The 18,409-nt window shown below is 35.2% G+C and overlaps 2 protein-coding genes and 1 long non-coding RNA gene across 4 annotated transcripts; all 3 read right to left on the minus strand.

Annotated features, from left to right (window-relative positions):
• Positions 1-3,697: 3,697 nt before the first annotated feature.
• Positions 3,698-4,913, minus strand: LOC140955324 (uncharacterized). Its single transcript, XR_012169287.1, has 2 exons — positions 4,386-4,913; positions 3,698-4,205 (listed from the first exon to the last, which is right to left on the minus strand). It is a non-coding gene; the product is annotated as an uncharacterized lncRNA (long non-coding RNA).
• Positions 4,914-7,536: 2,623 nt separating this feature from the next.
• LOC118052695 (pentatricopeptide repeat-containing protein At1g20230) lies at positions 7,537-11,556 on the minus strand. Its single transcript, XM_035063703.2, has one exon. It carries the CDS (start codon positions 11,466-11,468, stop codon positions 9,330-9,332), a length of 2,139 nt encoding a protein of 712 aa, XP_034919594.1. The 5' UTR covers positions 11,469-11,556; the 3' UTR covers positions 7,537-9,329.
• A 464-nt stretch (positions 11,557-12,020) lies between these two features.
• LOC118052696 (protein PSK SIMULATOR 2) lies at positions 12,021-17,649 on the minus strand. 2 transcript variants are annotated; one of them, XM_073407318.1, is made up of 13 exons: positions 16,981-17,649; positions 16,545-16,870; positions 16,352-16,444; positions 16,177-16,267; positions 15,604-15,697; positions 15,085-15,182; positions 14,695-14,764; positions 13,903-14,006; positions 13,684-13,800; positions 13,470-13,546; positions 13,226-13,270; positions 12,612-13,134; positions 12,021-12,490 (listed from the first exon to the last, which is right to left on the minus strand). In XM_073407318.1, exons 1-12 carry the CDS (start codon positions 17,239-17,241, stop codon positions 12,660-12,662), a joined length of 1,851 nt encoding a protein of 616 aa, XP_073263419.1. In that variant the 5' UTR covers positions 17,242-17,649; the 3' UTR covers positions 12,021-12,490; positions 12,612-12,659. The 2 variants fall into 2 exon arrangements, with proteins under 2 accessions (XP_073263419.1, XP_034919595.1); XM_035063704.2 differs by lacking the exon at positions 12,021-12,490 and having other exon boundaries at positions 12,497-13,134.
• Between the last annotated feature and the right edge of the window lie 760 nt (positions 17,650-18,409).

Raw genomic sequence — 18,409 nt, forward strand, 5'->3', positions numbered from 1 at the left:
AGCAATTGTTGATCTTCTGACAGGCTTCGTCAGCTTGAGTGGGCTAAACTTGGCCATGGTTTACATAGACCTCATCGGACCTCTAACATACCGGTCCAGAATCACAAACTAAAACAAGAGCCACACAGAGCGTTTCCCTTTCTCCACACACCTCTATCGTCACCGGCACGAAAAGAAAATGGAAAGATCAAAACCCCATTCTTCACATGTTTGTCAGCGTGGCAGCGGTAGCTTTTCAAATAGTTTTTCATGTCGAAATACATGTCAATAATTTTTTTTATTTTTTAAAAATCATTTTTGACATCAACACATCAAAACGATCCAAAAGGTACAAACCACACTTAATTTTAACAAAAAAAAATTAAAATTTGATGAAACACAGGTAAAAACACAATATCAAACAGTGCCTTTAATGAATAATTACTTCGAGGTGTTGACTCTTTTCTGTTCAAACTCTTTTCTTGCTTCCTTCTGTCTCTTTCCCATGCATTATTGCCCCCAGCTAATCTCACCAGCCTCATCCTTTTTCCTTTTGCCTTAAAAAAAAGGAAGATCAAATCAAAATGTAGGCCATTGATTATGAAATGACACTTGCATCATATATACCAGACTCTTTGTTTGAGGGTACCACGCAACCAACAAATTAAGATATTGTTTGGCATTATATTTCAAACGGTGTTTTGTCTAAATTCAAATTTTTTTATTTTATTTTTTTTGCTAAAATTGAGTTCGGTTTGTACTTTTTGGATCGTTTTGATGTGCTGATGTCAAAAATAATTTTTAAAAAATAAAAACATCATTGGCATGTATTTCGGCACAAAAAAGCTATTACTGTGTTTGGACGGTGGTTATTGCGATTAAAAAATAGATTTTAAAAAATATTTTTAACTGTGATTTTAAAAATTACATTTTTAATTAAAATTATTATGAAAACAGATTTTTTATGCAAAAATAAATTTTTATAAATAAAAAATATTTTATTTTAATTTATATAAAATTAAAGTTGAAATACAATTATGTACTATAAAAATATAAACGCTATTTAATTTAATCAAATGTTTTTTTTTCTATATATTGATTATATAAAAACAAAAATTATCAGAATAACAAATGTATAAAAAAGAGAGGATACCTATAAAATAAATAAAAGAAGTTGTTAGCTCTTTAAGGGTATCGCTGAAAAAAAAATATTCCCGTTATTGGGTAGAAAACTAGAAAAAATACTCTTCGAGGAACGTCGGCAATTTGACTATGATTTCGAGTAATTTTATGGTGTTTGATAAATTTGTAAAAACAATTATATAATTTTTTTATTGCATTTAGTTTTTGTTTTTATTTTTTATAATCTTGATACGGATGAAAATCAATGAGGTATTTTTAAAAGAGTTTTTTTTTCCAGGGGTAACCGAGTTTTAAATACTGAGTTATTTATATGTGTGTTTGATTAGTATTTTTAATCCTTTTAATTTAATAATCAATTTCTTGTGGTTTCTTATATCTTTTTTATTTTCTATTAATTATTACTCTTTATGTAAGCTTGCACCACACTTTTAGATAATGTTTTTTCTTAATATATATTTTATGACAGACAATAATTGATAGATTATAAAACAATTAAATTACTAATTAATACCAACCATCGTTTCATGGGTCAACTAGGTGGTTTTATCACAATCAACCTTCCAGTTAGATGTTTGAATTAGTACATAATCTCAAACTTGAATTAGGTTAATTTTGTCATTTTTCTTACAGCATGATTGAACCCTATAATTATAAATTGAATTCAATTAAGAGATTTCAATGAAATTTTCATATTTGAAACCTTTTTGAGTATTGAGAATTTAATATCTAAAAATGCTACAAAAATAAATAAGAGATCAACACTTTTAATCTACAGTTCTAAAAAAAAAATATTAAAACTAAATATTTTTCTAAAATACATATCCAACTTTTTTTTTTTAAAAGACTTTTGAAAGAAATAAGAAAAAGATAACAAGGGTGATATAAAAAATAAAATATAAAATAAATTTTATTATTTTTAAAACATTTAAATTCAATTTATTTTTTATTTAAATTAAATTCAATCACAACAAAAATTGATCACAATCAAACTAATAATACTACATTAATTTTACTATATTAAAAAAAAAAAAACATTTATCTCGTTCCCCGAGTCCCTTTTTTTTTTTTTTAATCTATTCCCATGAGCTATAAGTCCAATGAAATGGACAGTGTTGGTCTCTATCATTTTTTATTTTTATTTTTATTTTTTGTTTTGGAATCCGCTGCATTTCTACTCAATCATTCGATTGAATAAACAAACGATCGCCCCCTTTTCTTTAGAATAAAGAATTGATCCTGCCAAAGGAGGCTGCATGAACACATTATTGTTAATTATTTCTTGGCATTAGGGTCATGAAGCTACGAGGTTCATTGGCCAAGCTCACCAACATTCGAGCTTGTTAAAGTTGAATCTAAATCGCAACACTAATTATCTTCAGGAATAAATACTGATAAAAAGACTTCGAAGATAAATATATATATAAAAAAAAACAAATGAACGTGAGGGGAAGGAAAGAAATAACGGATGTCTTACAGGCTCGGCAGGCACACATTAAAAAAATACTACACCAACTCTAAAAGATAAAACAGAGACGATAACGGGTTGATTGAGTTGGATTTTTATGCTCTCTATTTCCAGACCCATTTTAGATAGGGTTAAAATCAAATCAGATATTGTATAACCTTGTTTGAGGTTGAGTTCCTCCCATATTCTGGATTGGGTAAACTTTATATATAATGTATAATAAAAATTAATAGTGCAGCAATATATATAATTTTAATCCTATTTGTGTGTGCTTAATTAGTTAGGTCGGGGCATCAAAACTTAAAATATTCGCTAATCCAAGTAGCCATCTAGAAAATAAATGGACTTCAAACGTATAAGGCCATGGGAACCTTTTTCTGAAGAGGAACTGTTGGTAGTCTAGTCCTGCCGACTACATAACCAAAAAGGTTGATTGAAAGCCAAAAAAAGAATATTCTCAAAAGGGACAAAACCAGCAATTAATAATTAATTGGGATATTACTTCGAGGAGATGGGTTTACATTTGTGAAGAATATAATTTGATTTTTTTTTAAAAATTATTAATATAAATGTTTTGCCCTCTCGATTAATTATACAAATATTAAAATTAATAATTATATAAATTTTTAATTATTTATGTTTTTATATTACTTGGAATTTTATTCTTCTTTCTTGTTGCCTTTTGTTGCATGGTGGAAGAACATCCTCCATCGTGTTAAGAGTTATGTTGGTTATAAGGATGAAAACAAGGGGGCAGTTGGGGGGTGTTTCGGTCAAGAATGAAGATCAATCTCTAAGAGCTACGGGAGTGTATTTGGGTAGGGTTTCCTGATCTGGGCTATTTTCAGTCGACCCAGTTTCTGTTTTCGTGGAGTTGAACCTAGAAAAGACAGCAAATTGTTAACCTTCAGACAGGTTTCATCAGCTTGGCTAGGCCATGGTTTCCCACGGACCTCATTGGACCTCTAGCATACTAGTCCAGAGCTACACATAATGTTTACCTTCCTCCTCATTCTTCCATCGTCACTGGCCCAAAAAGGAAACACTCAAGAAGGCCGGAGAAGGGATGGTTCAGATAAAGAAAATGGAAAGAAAAAAACCACATTCTCCTTAACAACATAACAAGGAAACAACTCATTGTACTATTCATCTGTATAATGGTCGGAAATAATAATAAAAAGTTTATTCTTAATTCAACTACCCGGTGGAAGATCACACAATGTAAGGTCCAAAATATGACAAGATGTGTGACAGTCACGTGTTAAACCAGTAGGATTTTAGGTTTCTTTGTGGATCATTTGTCGCTTGTTGCCATCGGCAGCCCTACTTGGACTGCTGCCTCGCTTGCTTTTAGGCTTTCCAAACAAGTAGAGCATATTTTAATCACTTGTAGCTATTGAATAATAGATTCGCAGCAAAAAGGACACCACCTCCCAGGAACTGTACCTCTGCGGCGTCCTTTTCCCAGATCCCATTCTCTTTCTCCTCGACCATTCCCTGCACAGAAAAAAATCTTCTTCTTTTCTCCCCGGCTTTTGCATTCTCGCTTTCCGTTCCATCAGAACAAACACCTCTTATTGTTCTTTGATTATTCTGACTTCAAATAACATCACGACTCCTGACCAGAAAACAGCAAATCTCAAGAGTGAAAAATCCTCTTTATCCCTTGTTTGATCCAGAGCAAGAAATAGAAATCTTTGCACGCTTTTAATTGGAGAAGGGGCTTGTTGCAGATTATAAAAGTCCATGAAAACAACCCAAGAGAAACCCATAACACCTAAAAAAAAAGAGAGAATACCTGATAAATTAGTGATTCGTTGAAGATGGAAATGGAACTTCAGCCTCAGAAGCAAGATGACAGGCTGGTGTCAGGAAAATAACCATTCTACTTTAAAGCTTTTATACTCTCTGGTGAACAAAGTAACATGATGGAGCAACTCAAGAAAGAGTCTGGTATATATTTCGAGGGTCATTCCTCGATCAATACTGACACATAAAATCTGAGATGGGTGAGATTAGCGAGGGACAAAAAGGCATGAGAGAGGGACAAAAGGAAGTAAGAGAAAAGTTTGAGGAAACAAGAGAAGAGGCTGCCAAACTAAAAGAGGAAACTAATCTAATCTCCCAGCAGAGTGCAGCAAACCAACTTCGGCTTGATTTTATGTTTTAGATCTAGACGATGTTGCTTTGCAGCATTCTGCAGAGAGATTATATTAGTTTTCTCTTTTAGTTTGGCCAGACTCTTATCTCATTTCTTCAAACTCTATTCCTACTTCCTTGTGGCCCTCTCTCGTGTCTTTTTGCCCCCCTTCCCTTACATCATATATACCTGACTCTTTTTTTGAGTTTCCCCATGACTCCCTTGCTCATTATATAGGAAATGCAGGGCCTTGGAAAACATGGGGCCCGTCTTCTTGAGAGACAAAACAGGGGAGGCTTTTTTTTTAAAAAAAAAAGAAAAAAAAAAGAGACGATTTCTCTTATTTGTTTTTATAGATACCCATCAAAAGAACTAAAAAAACAAGAAAAAATAATTTCTTATGATTGAATTTTCAACGTAATTGAATTGTACCCTCAAACTAACTACAAAAACAAATACACTCGTAATGTTAAGACTACCTGCTTTACAAGGTAACCACATATACGTGGCAGTTGTTGAAGCTACCACGTAATCCATTGTAAGAGATCACTGATATTATTTTAATTTCTCTCGAAAGACTTTTCTCATACAAATCATTTTTTTTCTCTAAACATAAATCATATTGATTTTTTTTTTTTTTTTTTATGAAAGGGAGGTCTATTGATTAAAATTTACGGAAGTAAAATTGAAAGATTCGCTGATCCTTGTTGTATAATTAAGAAGTTATTATGACTCGACAATAGATTAATCTAATAAATGTTGATCCACAAAAAAATAAATCTTTGTTATTGTGTATATTTAATGTTATCACCTGATTAATAAGATTGAATTCCCAAAATAAAAATTTTAATTTTTGAAAATACATTAAAATAATAATTATTTATTTTTAATTTTTGAAAATTTATTTTTAATATTAATACATTAAAATAATTAATTTTTTTTTTAAATAGCAAAACAATTCAACAATAACACCAAACAATCACTGACTTCTATTCGAAAGGACCCTTTTCTCCATATCAACTGATATTTTTACTCGGAGAAGGGCAAGGAATCACGCGGAGAAAAGAAAGATTCTTTTCGGCAATCAGTCTGTAACATACAAACAAATCAATTATGAAAGACCTTATCAGCCAATAGCGGTGAAAGAGTGTATAAATCTAATGCTTTCAAGTTTGCTGCCGCGTACAAGACCTAAGAAATGCAGTTAGCTTCTGCCTTCCAGCCCCCGAGTCAACTAGCCCAACCACCCCCCTTTTTAAAGCTGAAGGAGTCACCCAAAATTTCAGCTTTCTTTTCAATGTTTCCAAGTTTGCTGCCGCGTACAAGACATTAGAGAGGAATTCAAACCGATAGTGATGCAGCTTGGTAAACGAAGGAATATCTCTCGGTTTTCGAGGGTGGATTTTTAAAAAAAAAAAGATTAGATTCATATTATTTAGATCCAGCTTAAGGCTTGAGTTTCAGGTTTTGACTTTATTATCCGGGTTAATTTTTTAAAATTAAAAAAAATATTATTTTAATAAAAAACACAAAAATCAACTGATTACAATCGGGTTTTTAACCGGATTTTGCCAAAATCAACTGAATAGCCAAGTTTTACCAAATTTTTTTCTGTTTTTTTCATCCACTCGGTCTCGCTACAACAACAGGTCGGCTGCATGCTAAATTTCAAAACCATGCTTAAATTTTGCGTTATGAACAGTGATGGAAACAAGCGGTCCGGGCGGCTCTCCAGAGAAAAAAAATTCAGCTTTCTGTTTGAATAATTTTAATTTTTTAGTCTAAAGACTAAAACTAGTAAAATCTAATTTTCTTATTTGCCCCAACAGAATTTCCCATGAGACTAGATTTCTTCGTGCTCCAAGTCGTGAGTAAAATATAAACATCTAAATTTAATTTCTTAATATATTTAATAGATGTGTGATTTGCATAAATAACTTTTTAATATATTTAATGGGTGTGTGATTTGCATAAAATATTTTAAAGAGTTTATATTTTAATATATTTACGTTAAATATATTTACATAAAATTTAACAGTGTAATGAAAAATATAGTTATAATAAAATAACAATGACGGGTGTGGTATCGGCTGTGACAAAGGTGTTGATGATGCTGGCAATAATAACTCAGAAGAGGTGCGGTTGATTTTGAAATCAGATGCTGCCACGATGGGTGAGCCTACAACGGCAACTACACTAGCCGCAATGACGAGAGTGGTGGTCACGGGGTCACCGGTGGTGGTGAAAACAATTGGATGGCATGTGGGCTAAAATGTACTTAAAATATTTTACAAAATATTATCATTACAAATATTTTTAATATATCAACTAAATTAAGTAGTTATATTTATATATATATATACACACACACAATGCAAAATAAATATAACGAAATTTAAAAACATTTTCCTATAAATTATTTTATACATAACAAATTTCATTCGTACTAGAGATGATAGTGTATTATGTAAATTTGCTTACAGTGCTGTAGCTTATTTGAATGTTTAAATAGTTATTTTTTAAAGATTTTTTTATTAAAAATATATATTTTTTTATTTTTATAAATTATTTCTAACATCAAAATAATATAAAAATATATGTAAAACATTAATTAAAAAAAAAAAATATTTTTTAAACACAAAATAAACACAAATAACATCTATAAAACATAAACATGAATGAAGATAACATATTTTAATATGTTAAAATCATCATATCAAGGTACAGGTTTCAGATGTTTCTCCACACTGGTGTAGTGCGGAACCATCCTCACATTGAACATACACAATCACTTTAAAAAAAAAAAAAAAAAAAAAAGGTAACATGGAAGCTGCCGACCGCCGGGAAGGGGATGGAAGATTGGAAGCACATGCTGGGCAGATTGGCTGATGATGGTCCTAAATCGGCTATAGTGGCAAACTAGAGCGTAGCCATCAATGTAATGAGGGGAAATAAAACGACTCCCAGATCAGTAGAGGTTTTCTCCACAGAAACTCCACTGGCAAAAGGAAGGTTTCTCAGTAAGTTTTGGGAATCACTGGCCCCAAAAGGCTGATTCAAAGCAGAAAAGGGCACACTGGTGCCTGAGAGGGGCTGGTTCAGAGAAGAAAGTGGTTGAGTGAGGCCTGACCGAGGCTGATTAATGTCTTGCGGTGGATTATTCAGCTCTTGTTGCTGCTGGTAACCCAGTGGAGACTGTTGCCCTCGGTTGCTTAATGGTTTTCGAAAAGGAGGCACGTTGTTTAGAACAGGAGCAGCAACCGGAGGGGAAGCACGAGCCGGTGTATTTTCGTCATTTGGGGGCACGTCTAGGACATGCTGATCTGCAACTGTTGATAAAGCTTGTGCGTTGCAAATAAAAGAAACGAGGAAGATGAGAAAAACGTAGAGAAGAATACAATATTTGCGTGACTTGGAGACCCCCATTGTAATGAATTCAATGCATTCGTGCACCAGAGACCTTATATAACCAGGGAATTTAGCACACGTTGCTATTTTTAACTGCTAAACTCGAGTAGGAGCAGTTGGGATAGGAAGTGGCATGAAAGAGGAAGCAGTTGAAAGCAAGTGAAGTAAGCCAAACTAGTTCAACAACTATAATCTTGTAATAAAACCATCTTGCTGTTCAGAAATAGAACCCCATATATCTATGATTTTGAACCAGAGAAGATATGATCCACTAGCTACCAATCAATGTCATTATTACTGCTGTAACATAGATATCATCATCAACAAGGGCCTTGTGGACTAGAATGGGCCAATTCGTTTTCCTAACCATTTGGCCCGGTTTAGGTTCGTCTGCTTCGGGTGAAATTGCCATGCCAAGCACCAATCTCCCCAACCGGAGAGTTTTCAGTGCTCCAGATCAATGCCCAAAAGTCCCCTCTTTTTATTGGCCGCAGAGAACTCCTGAATTTTGATGATTAGTTACAGTTTTGTAAACGTGTGGATATGATTATAATCAACAGATGAATTAGGTTCAGAGCAAGCCAGGGCATATGAACAACTTAAGTTGTTAACAGAATAAAAAGCATAATCAAGTGAAAAGAAAATTAAAGGTTCAGCTGGATTGCCTCGAGCTGACTATGAATGTTCAACACTTGCCCTGGATAATATACAATTCCAAAACTTCACAATAGAGAAGGTCACGCATCAAAACAAGAAGCGGAGCACAGAAGTGCAGAAGCACTTCACAATAGATGCAGTGTAGTTACATACACGTGCACAGATGTGAAGAGGCCCGGAGAAGGGGTCAGAGAATAGAATTTGGTTTTGGTTTCAGCATGATATTTTCATTTCATCACCAATTCAGAATCAGAATATTTTGGATGAACAAAATGAGTGCTGATGGTGATTTTAAAATGCCCAAAAGTTCTTGTCAACGAGCTCCACTAGAGGTAGCACTGACGGGTCTTCCCAGGGAGCCAAAACATTTACGAAGGTTTTAATGTAAATCCTTCTCCAGTGAAAATTTTTAACTCCATTTAGTCAGCTTCAGATTTTATCAGACAATACTCACCTGATCTCCCAGTCGTTCTACAAGAAGGATCTTCAGTATTGTTAAGAATCATAGCAGCAATCCCAGAAACCCATTTTACTCGTTCACCAATAATCTCCACAAGAACAAACTCCACCTTTAAACTGATGGAACCGGTTTGTGTCTCTAACAAAAATCTCTCTTTTTTCAAAGTCGGATATGAATTTTATAACAGCATGACAATCACAACAGATTCTAAGGTTCTTGATAACCTGAAGCGGAAATCCTGGCTTAGTATTTAGAAGCCCCAGAACTACCGCCAGCTTCTCACTATGGCCACAGAGGATCTGCTCCTTGTCCTGCTCCTCCACATCTTGTAGCACAAAGTCAGTATGTGGAACATAACCTGACTTTTTCATCTCCACGGTCAATTTAGCCAACTTCTCAATAATTTGGGGCATTTGTGGATGGGAACTGTCTCCAGCAAGGAGCATATGCACTTTGTTCTTGATTTCAATCCAACTGTAGCCAGGGTTTTTCTTCAAGCCTCTACTTCTCATCATATCCCTCACCATATCTACTTCAACCCACATGGCCTTTGAAGCATAAATATTGGACAGAAGAATGTAATTACCAGGATTCCTTGGTTCTAACTCGAAGACTCTCTTTGCTGCAATCTCACCTAAATCCACTCTGTTGTGAACTCTGCATGAACTAAGCAGAGCACCCCAAACACAAGAATCTGGTTCAAATGGCATTTGCTTGATCATGGCATATGCCTCTTCCAGCCTTCCACTACGACCAAGAAGGGTCACCATGCATGAATAATGCTCCATTCTAGCTTCAACGCCAATATTTCTGGACATGCTATCAAAATAAAACCAACCTTCCTCCGTTAAGCCACCTTGGGTGCATGCAGATAATACACAAGTGAAGCTAACATGATCAGGCTTTTGCCCACATCTTTGCATCAATTCAAAAATATTTATAGCTTCAATAGTCTTTCCATGCATTGCATACCCAGCCATTAATGAATTCCAAGAAACCAAGTTCCTGTTGGGCATCATATCAAAACAAAGCCTAGACGCCAGCATTCTTCCACACTTAGCGTACATATCAATCAGCGCGCTACCCACATAAACATCATTGAAGATTCCATTTCTAAGTGAAAAGCAATGGGCTGCCTTTCCGTGCAGTAATGCTGCAATATTTCCACAAGCTGGCAACAAGCATGGGATCGTTACAGAGTTCGGTTTAACTCCCTCAATCTGCATCTCTCTAAAAAGCTCCAAAGCCTCGATATCTTTTCCATTCTGAGAGCAACTGGCAATCATGGACGTCCATGAAACGACATTCAGATCCATCCCTTTAAACCGTTTAAATACCTCCAATGCATTGTCAACAAGTCCATTTCGTGAGAGCCCGGTAACTAAAGCATTGCAAGCTCCTACATCAACCTCATCCATTTCATTGAACACTCCTGACATCTCAGAAGCACACGCACACTTACCATACATATCAATCAGCGCACTAACCACAAACTTGTCCGGTCCTAAACCTTGCTTAATAACATAACAATGAATCTGAATCCCCAGCAACGGCATTTCCAAGTCACCAACAGCTGGAAGCACACTAGAAACACTAGTTCCATCAGGCTTCAATCCTTCAAGGTGCATGTTTTGAAACATAAGAATCGCATCAAGATAGCTGCCACTACGATTAAAACCTGAAATCATACCGTTCCACGATACCAAATTAAGCTCAACACCTAAATCTCTTGTCTGGTAAAACAACTCCTTTGTCTCCTTTACACGCCCCTTCCGCGCAAAACGCGAAATCAAAGCACTAGACGTAACCACACCTGGTTGAGGCAATTTATCGAACACATTGCGAGCATCCTTTAAACGGTCGAATTGAACGTACATATGTAATAAAGAGGACAGGACAACGGAGTCCAAACCCAACCCAGATACCAATGCAAAACAATGCATCTGTTTTCCTGTTTGCAATGCCGATAGCGCAGCACATGTCTTGATGACAGTAGGCAAGACACGGCTATCAGGCACGATACCTTGTGTGAGCATGTAAGAGAAGACCCGGATTACGTGACCAAAATGATTGAGCTTTGAGAATATTTGAATGGTCTCCGGCAGTGAAATGCCAGTTTTGAGGATGTGGGCATGTGCTTGTGATAAAGAAGCTTTTGTGGCTGAACAAAGGCAGTGGCTAAAGTTTTCGAACAGAGGGAGTGCTTGCCGAGCCATGACAGCTCTCCATGACAGCTCTCCTGCCACCGCCAAATCTTAAGTATTTTTATTCGGCTCAAAATAAGGGAATTTTTTTTTATTATTATTAATATCAATTCTACTTAAACGTAACTCTTTATAAGCTTTTAATACTTTTAATGACCCTCGAATTTATAAAAATTTTAATATTTCTAATTCTAATTTTAATTTTTAAAATTTACCAACATAGTTGCCATATTTTACATGAGAATTAACTTGAAAAAGTAATTTACTAGTTGGATTATTACGTCAATTTATAATTTATATATTATTGGCTAAATAATTTTTATTAAAATCATAACATATTAGTTTATTCATTTTTTATTTAAGATTGGCGGGCCAAGTTTTAACCCATTTTAATTGGGTTAATCAAGCCATAAAAACTGATTTAATCAATCTTAATTCGTATTAGATTTTAAATTCTAAATTTTTAAAGTGCTATATTTACCAGTATTATACCCACGGTTAAATAATTAATGTAAAAGTTCATTTCAAATGAGAAAAAAAAAAATCATACTCTTCATACTTTATCTTACTTCATCTCCTTTCAAATCCCATGATAAACATCTCAACGAAATACCTAAATGTCTAAAAATACACAAGAGAGAAGATTTTCAAAAGGTAAGTTCACCACCATATTCCATTTGCAGTTAACAATAAACATTATAGGAGAAATTTCAAAATTTAAGAACAGAGGTGAGACCTTACTGATTCTATAGAGAAAGAAATCAAGTCTACCTTGCATCGTGCCGAAATATCAGAAATTTTTAATACTAAGGTTTGTGATTCTTGCGGATGGTTGTGTACCAAGAAAGGATGAAATTGCCCGTACACAAGTTACCAAAGATTGGTGTAGGTTTCTCTGTGGTTGATTGCCTCTCTTGTGGCTTTCTTTGGCACCTGGTGGCTTCCTTTTTTTCACCAAATAATATACAAGTCTTGATGTTGGAAACTGTAGCAGAACCGGCGATCCATCTCTTCTAATACCTCCAGGAATGGAACTGAGAGATCAGTAAAAGTATAATATTTATACTGCTGCATATAATTATTATCATATATATAAGATATACAATAGAATGGGAATTTAACAAAAGAATATACATGACAGATGAGATTCGTAACTCGTAAGGGAAGCCAAATGCCTTCAGTGTAACTACATTAAGTATGGTCTTATATTGTGTTATCTAGGCCATCCATAACATCCATAATATTAGTTTTTTGATGGTCTGATTTTTGTCTTGCTGCAAACCTTCTAACCGGTGAGTTTCCAGCACTCCTGCTCGACGTCAAAACCTGCCCTCTTTTCTTGTCTAAAGAAAATTCCTGACTTTTGCTTCTTCCTGGGACCAATCTCCTCTGACACGCATTGGCTAACAAATCTCGATCTTCTTGACAAAGTTGGGCATCGTGGTTCTGGGATTGAATTCGTTGCATCTTGGTGCGGAAAACCAGTCCCCTGGGAGCTGGAGATTGAACAGGCATGGATGAGAAACCATGATCTCTCTGTCTAACTAAACTTATCAACCGGTGAAGCCATGTCACTAGTTCAAGGATGTATAGGTCAGTCTTCTGCTTATCTGCGTGATAGAGTGTCTGGAGGCGGATCAGGTTAGTATTTTCGGCTGTATTCTTGCCGAAATCATTTCTGTCAAAAAAGAAAAAACAGTGTCACTCATCTGCTGCTAAGGTGAATTGCACCCTCGCAACACAAAGACAGCACAAAGGCGTTCACTGACCCAGTGTTCGCCCATTCTCCAACCCATCCAAAGCCTTGATGTGCTCTGGAGCCAATTGAAACAGAGAGGAAATAAGCAAACACAAATGCAAAGATAATAATGCCGATTCTCAAGGAGGGAAAATGAATAAAGAAAACCAAAAGCCAGGCAGTGAAAACCACTCCCAAATGAAACCCTTATCTTGTTTACACGTGTTTAAGGAATATGAGGAAAGTTAAATTAGAATCTCATTTATTTAACCTACTTGGTCGTGTTTGTGGCAATGGGCGCAAGCCAATGGAGAGTCTTTTCCATTTCACCTTTCACCAGAGCCATTGTGAACTGCAGAGAAACATAGTGGAAAGCAGCTATGTAATGAGTTTGAGCATGAGGCAAGAGAAAGAACAAACACCTATCCTCAATCTCCATTTGAAGAAAAAGGTAGAAAACAGGCAGAACAAAAATATGCGCGCGCGTACCTCTTCCTTGGAATCAACCATCTGCAACCGTGAGCGTAGAGCTGCCTTAACACTGTTTGGCATCCCTTGATACAAACTGTCCCTCGTATTAGGAGGTAGGGAGGTGGGTCGAGAAGTCTAATAACATATGATATTTCAGTTGAATTAATCCCAACATAGAAAAATCATACCATCTATAATAAGCATGTGATTAGTGATGAAATAAAGAGCTTTACTTACAATATTATCTATCTGGTTGATTATGTTAGCATAATGCAATGCAAGACCAGACGGGCCAAGTCTTTGAGGACCCCTGCCAGCTTCCTTGTCAGCCAATATAACACCTGCCATGGGTTGTCAATCCCTAAGAATTAATATTTAGAGCACATCTTTCAAAGCCAGAAACATTGCATTGTATGCTGTTACGATGCAAGGGAGTAAAATAAACAAAAACAGGCTTCTATAATGGCATCTTTCTTCTGTATTTGACCAGATCATTGTAGAAAAGGATAGTACAGTTCTTTCACGGGCACAATTCACTAACATGTTCGAATATTCAAAACTAATGCTGCAATTCAGATTATATGTCCATCAGTTGCCTGCATAAATCCTCTTTATCCCACCCTGTCGTACATGTTCTAGTCTGAGTGTTTTTGTGCTTCAGAAACAGTGGAATATATGTAGTACACAGATAGAGCTGAGATAGTATCTTCTGCCATGGCATTCACCTCTTTTATTATTCAGGTGTTAAGAAACAGCTTTCATTTCTAATAAATACAATTTCTCAGACATAGTAGTGCACAAATGCACACATTTCCGGGCAACGGTTTTGGATAATAGCTCCACATGAAACCCATTATTCCACAAATAATCATTTATCATGCACAAATGAAAAAACACTGTGGTTCGGATCTTGGAAAACAAAAGGAAATCTTTGTTGTTTGCCGACATAAATGCATGGGCATGGAAATCCATCCAATTATGATTTTAATGCAAATTTCCTAATTTTATCAGGAGACATCATTGTCCTACCATTATTTCCAAAAGCTTCCAAGATCGCTTGTTGTAAGAAGGTAACAATATCAACAAGCTTCTCCATGATCTGCAGTTCACAAAGAAAGTTACATAATGCTCTACTGTTTGAGACAGAGCAACTAATATTCTCATGGGTTGAAATGTAACTGTGAAAAATGTTAAATCACTCTAATGAGATGAGCTACATATTCATATAAATAACAAGTTCAATTAATGTTAACTGCCATCTATTCCATATAACCGACAGTGGAACTGATCAAGGCAGCTAGGCATAAATGTTGTGAGGGGGTTAGAGCCAAGATTGTAGGGAAAAATTGTGATAAAATCTTCTAAACAATAATGATCAACTTTCTCAGCAGATGTGACTAGTGGCTCATAGACATTTACCTCCTCCAAAGTTTTAGACCAAAGGGATTTCTTTTTCAAGCTCATTACAAGCTTTTTTTGCTGTTTTAGCTCACTTTGTAAAATTGTCAGACTTTCTCCTGCAATTACAAAGAAAATGGCCCGTTAATAAAATAGCTGCTTCACTATGGTTAGCAGGTATCAAGCAGATATTGGACACGATGCCCAAAATGAAAGGATTATAAATGTAATGATCAAAAACTAATGGTTGATTATCAACAAGAACTGATTATAAAGCAGCATGTAATTCACTTTGAAGGACATATCCTTGTAGGTAAAATACATTGATATCAGAGCTGCAGAAAAGGTATGTTCAGCAACTAGAAATTGTACTCCTAAGAATTGAATATCTCAACAATGCTTAATCTTGGCAGATGTAACTATCACCCTTGATATTGCTTATTGGTCACAAATGTGTAAAACATCATGGACACACATACTACCACAACATAAAAATGAAAGAAAAATCAAGTGAAAAGAAAAAGGTTCATCCATGCCAACCTTTTTGGGGAAGATTTAGGGATTGCACTTCATCAAGCTTTCGCTGATAATCTTGATCAAATCTGTCCAAAGCATTCAACTCGTGATATAGTTCCTGCACATGAACAGAGATTTTAAAACAGGATCACAGGAACAAAAGCTAAAGCTTATGAAGACCCCAAATAAAGCCCAGCATTCTTCAACTGGTTAAATAAGCCAAAAACTGAGATTAGTGATCCGACAAATTCTCAAAAGGATCCATAATGCACATGTCAAACACAACTGCAAACTGCTCAACATCACAATTCAATACAGTATATAAGTTAAACACGTTGCTGCAATGTTCACATGGACCATGTACAGCATACTGAAACGAGTGATTAAAAGAAAATCAGCAGCGCTTTTTCTGAGAATTCGATAATTGAAGTTAATTAATGAAGCAAATTCCAACAGTAGTTATAGCCAGTGACCAAGTTTCAACTAAGGCACTGTACAGACATTGATCAACAAGTAGCAGCATCCCAAAAAGACATGGCACAACACAATTATCTACATAAACGCAAGCATCTACTTCCTGCGGGAAAGAAAACTTACAGAAGTGTGCTGCACCAGAGTGGTCAGCTCTTGCATTGTCACCTCTGCCTCGGTTCTGTGTTGCCTCTCAAATGATTTTTCTGAATCCAATCTGATATATTACAAAGATAATTGCATTGTTAGAAAACATGAAGAACGTAATCAGGGAATATTACATAATAAGAATGTACCGTACTTTGAAAAATATCGACCCAGATTGTGCCATTGAGGGTCTTTACATAAATCTCCAAACCGAATCACTTCGCGTGAGAAAACATCGAATTCCTCTCTACAAAAGTACCCAAATTTTTTAATTAAATACTGAGATTACAAGACATGGACTGCGTTAGAACTAACCTAGTCAGATGATTTTTTTAACAAGCAATAACCTTTTGTCAGAAGCAGCAATTATGAGCAACTCTTTCATGTCAGTAGAAACCAACTTGTGCACTCCTTCTGAATGTAGTACCTCTTTTTTCAAGAACTCAACATTTTTTTCTGAAAGAGAGTGAAACAAGTTTGCGCCTTTGGCTATCGTATTAGCTACTTCAAATGCCAATATCGATATCCTATTCCCTCTAGAACCCATTCCAGAGGCAAATCCCCCTCTGGGATTCAAATTTGACATGCTACTTCCTAGAGTATCCAAGACTTCCACTGCTTTCTCCAGTCCCACTGTCCCAGCTTTTCCTAAAAATGACTTCTTTTGATTTATCTAGACAGAAACCAAAGGCAAAAGATAAGCCAACAATTGATAGAATTGGACATAAAAAGAAACATTACCAAGAAAAAACATAACATAACAAACAAAATCATAAAACATACCTTGTTGGTCTCTGTCCTAGCAGGCGTTGATGGCTTGAGTTCCCTTGAAAAAGACGACAATAACTCACCAGAGTTCGACCTCTCTGGCATCGTTTTGCGAAAATCATCCCCGTTATTATTCCTATAAGGACTCTCTTTTTTCTTGCCTATACTGTGTAATGACCTTAATTTCCCTGAAGTATTGTTACCACTATTATTTTTCTTCTCCTCCACAGCCTTCACATTCTTCCTTTTCGTTCCACCAGGACAAGCCCCTCCCATTTTCCCTCCTTCCAGGCTACAGTCCCTCCAACAAAGAATTCAAAAGGATCCCATAAATGATAAAAATCCCACTTCAGAATCAAGAAGAAGAACCCAAAAAAAATTCAAAAGTGAATACAAAGTCAGATAAACTACAGTACTAGCAATCTAGAGGCGGTTGTTGTGATTAATTTCGATAAATGAATGAAACAAACGCGTTGTTATTTTGGCAATTAAACGGAAGTCTCGTGGACAAATGGAATTTTGAATGGAGAAATGCGAGACAGTGGAGGAAGGGGGGAATAAAAAAAAACAGAAATTGTTGACTATTCTCTTGTTGTTTCTCTGAATGTGCAAGTTTATGAGCGGCAGAGAAAGAAATGGTGGTGGGCATATGTGAAACTGAAAGTCACCCCCGCCTACCTTGTATGAGTTTGGTGTGTTTCTGTCTCTGACTAAAGTCTACCCTCTAAAATTTATTGTGTTCGGAATAAAAAGAAAAGAAAAGAAAAAACAAATAATTATATATAGTTAAATACGTTGTTCGCCGCACAAATAAATAAATTTTAAATAAAAAGAGATATGTTCTTACGTTATTTCTGCTCTAAAAGATATAAATTCATTATAAATTTGTTTTAAAAATTATATTTATTTTCATACCATTGTTTTTGTTTTCTTAACTAGATATTTCATCTTTTTCTGTATTTATTTTTTGTCCTCGCAACACTTGCAAAAGGTAATTTAAAGTCTAAACTCATTCTTCTTTTACTGTTTTGCCCCTTGTCATGTTTCATGACTCTTGAGATTGAGAGGAAAGGCTTTAATAAATCATAACTATGGCACCTTGTGTTTACTATTCTACCTTGAATTGATGTTTATTGATATTCTACATTTCTTTTTGAATAGTCAATGATTTTCTAAGATAAGAGATGACTCTTGATGATGGGCTAGATAAGGAGCGTAGCTAGTAATATTTAATAGAGAAAATCAAAATTAATATAACAAAATATATTATTAAAAAAAATATTTATTTAAAATAAAAATATCATATTATTTTATATTTAAATACTAAATAAAAAAATTAAAATTTTTGCAGGACCGACCCCTACTTGCCTCCCCAGTTCCGCCCCTGTGCTAGATGCCATCATTAAATTGATCCCTTTTTTATATATTTTTGGATCTGGGAATC

This window comes from Populus alba, chromosome 2, assembly GCF_005239225.2.
Source record: "Populus alba chromosome 2, ASM523922v2, whole genome shotgun sequence".
Classification (NCBI taxonomy): Eukaryota; Viridiplantae; Streptophyta; class Magnoliopsida; order Malpighiales; family Salicaceae; genus Populus; species Populus alba.

Bases quoted from the DNA above. Each gene is read 5' to 3' on its own strand.
- LOC118052695 (XM_035063703.2), bottom strand. From the start codon at position 11,468: ATGGCTCGGCAAGCACTCCCTCTGTTCGAAAACTTTAGCCACTGCCTT.
- LOC118052696 (XM_073407318.1), bottom strand. From the start codon at position 17,241: ATGGGAGGGGCTTGTCCTGGTGGAACGAAAAGGAAGAATGTGAAGGCT. The intron at 14,007-14,694 runs GTAGGACAATGA...AACCCATGGCAG, and splicing joins GGAAGCTTTTGGAAATAATG to GTGTTATATTGGCTGACAAG. The intron at 13,271-13,469 runs GTAGGTTAAATA...AATTGGCTCCAG, and splicing joins ATTGCCACAAACACGACCAA to AGCACATCAAGGCTTTGGAT.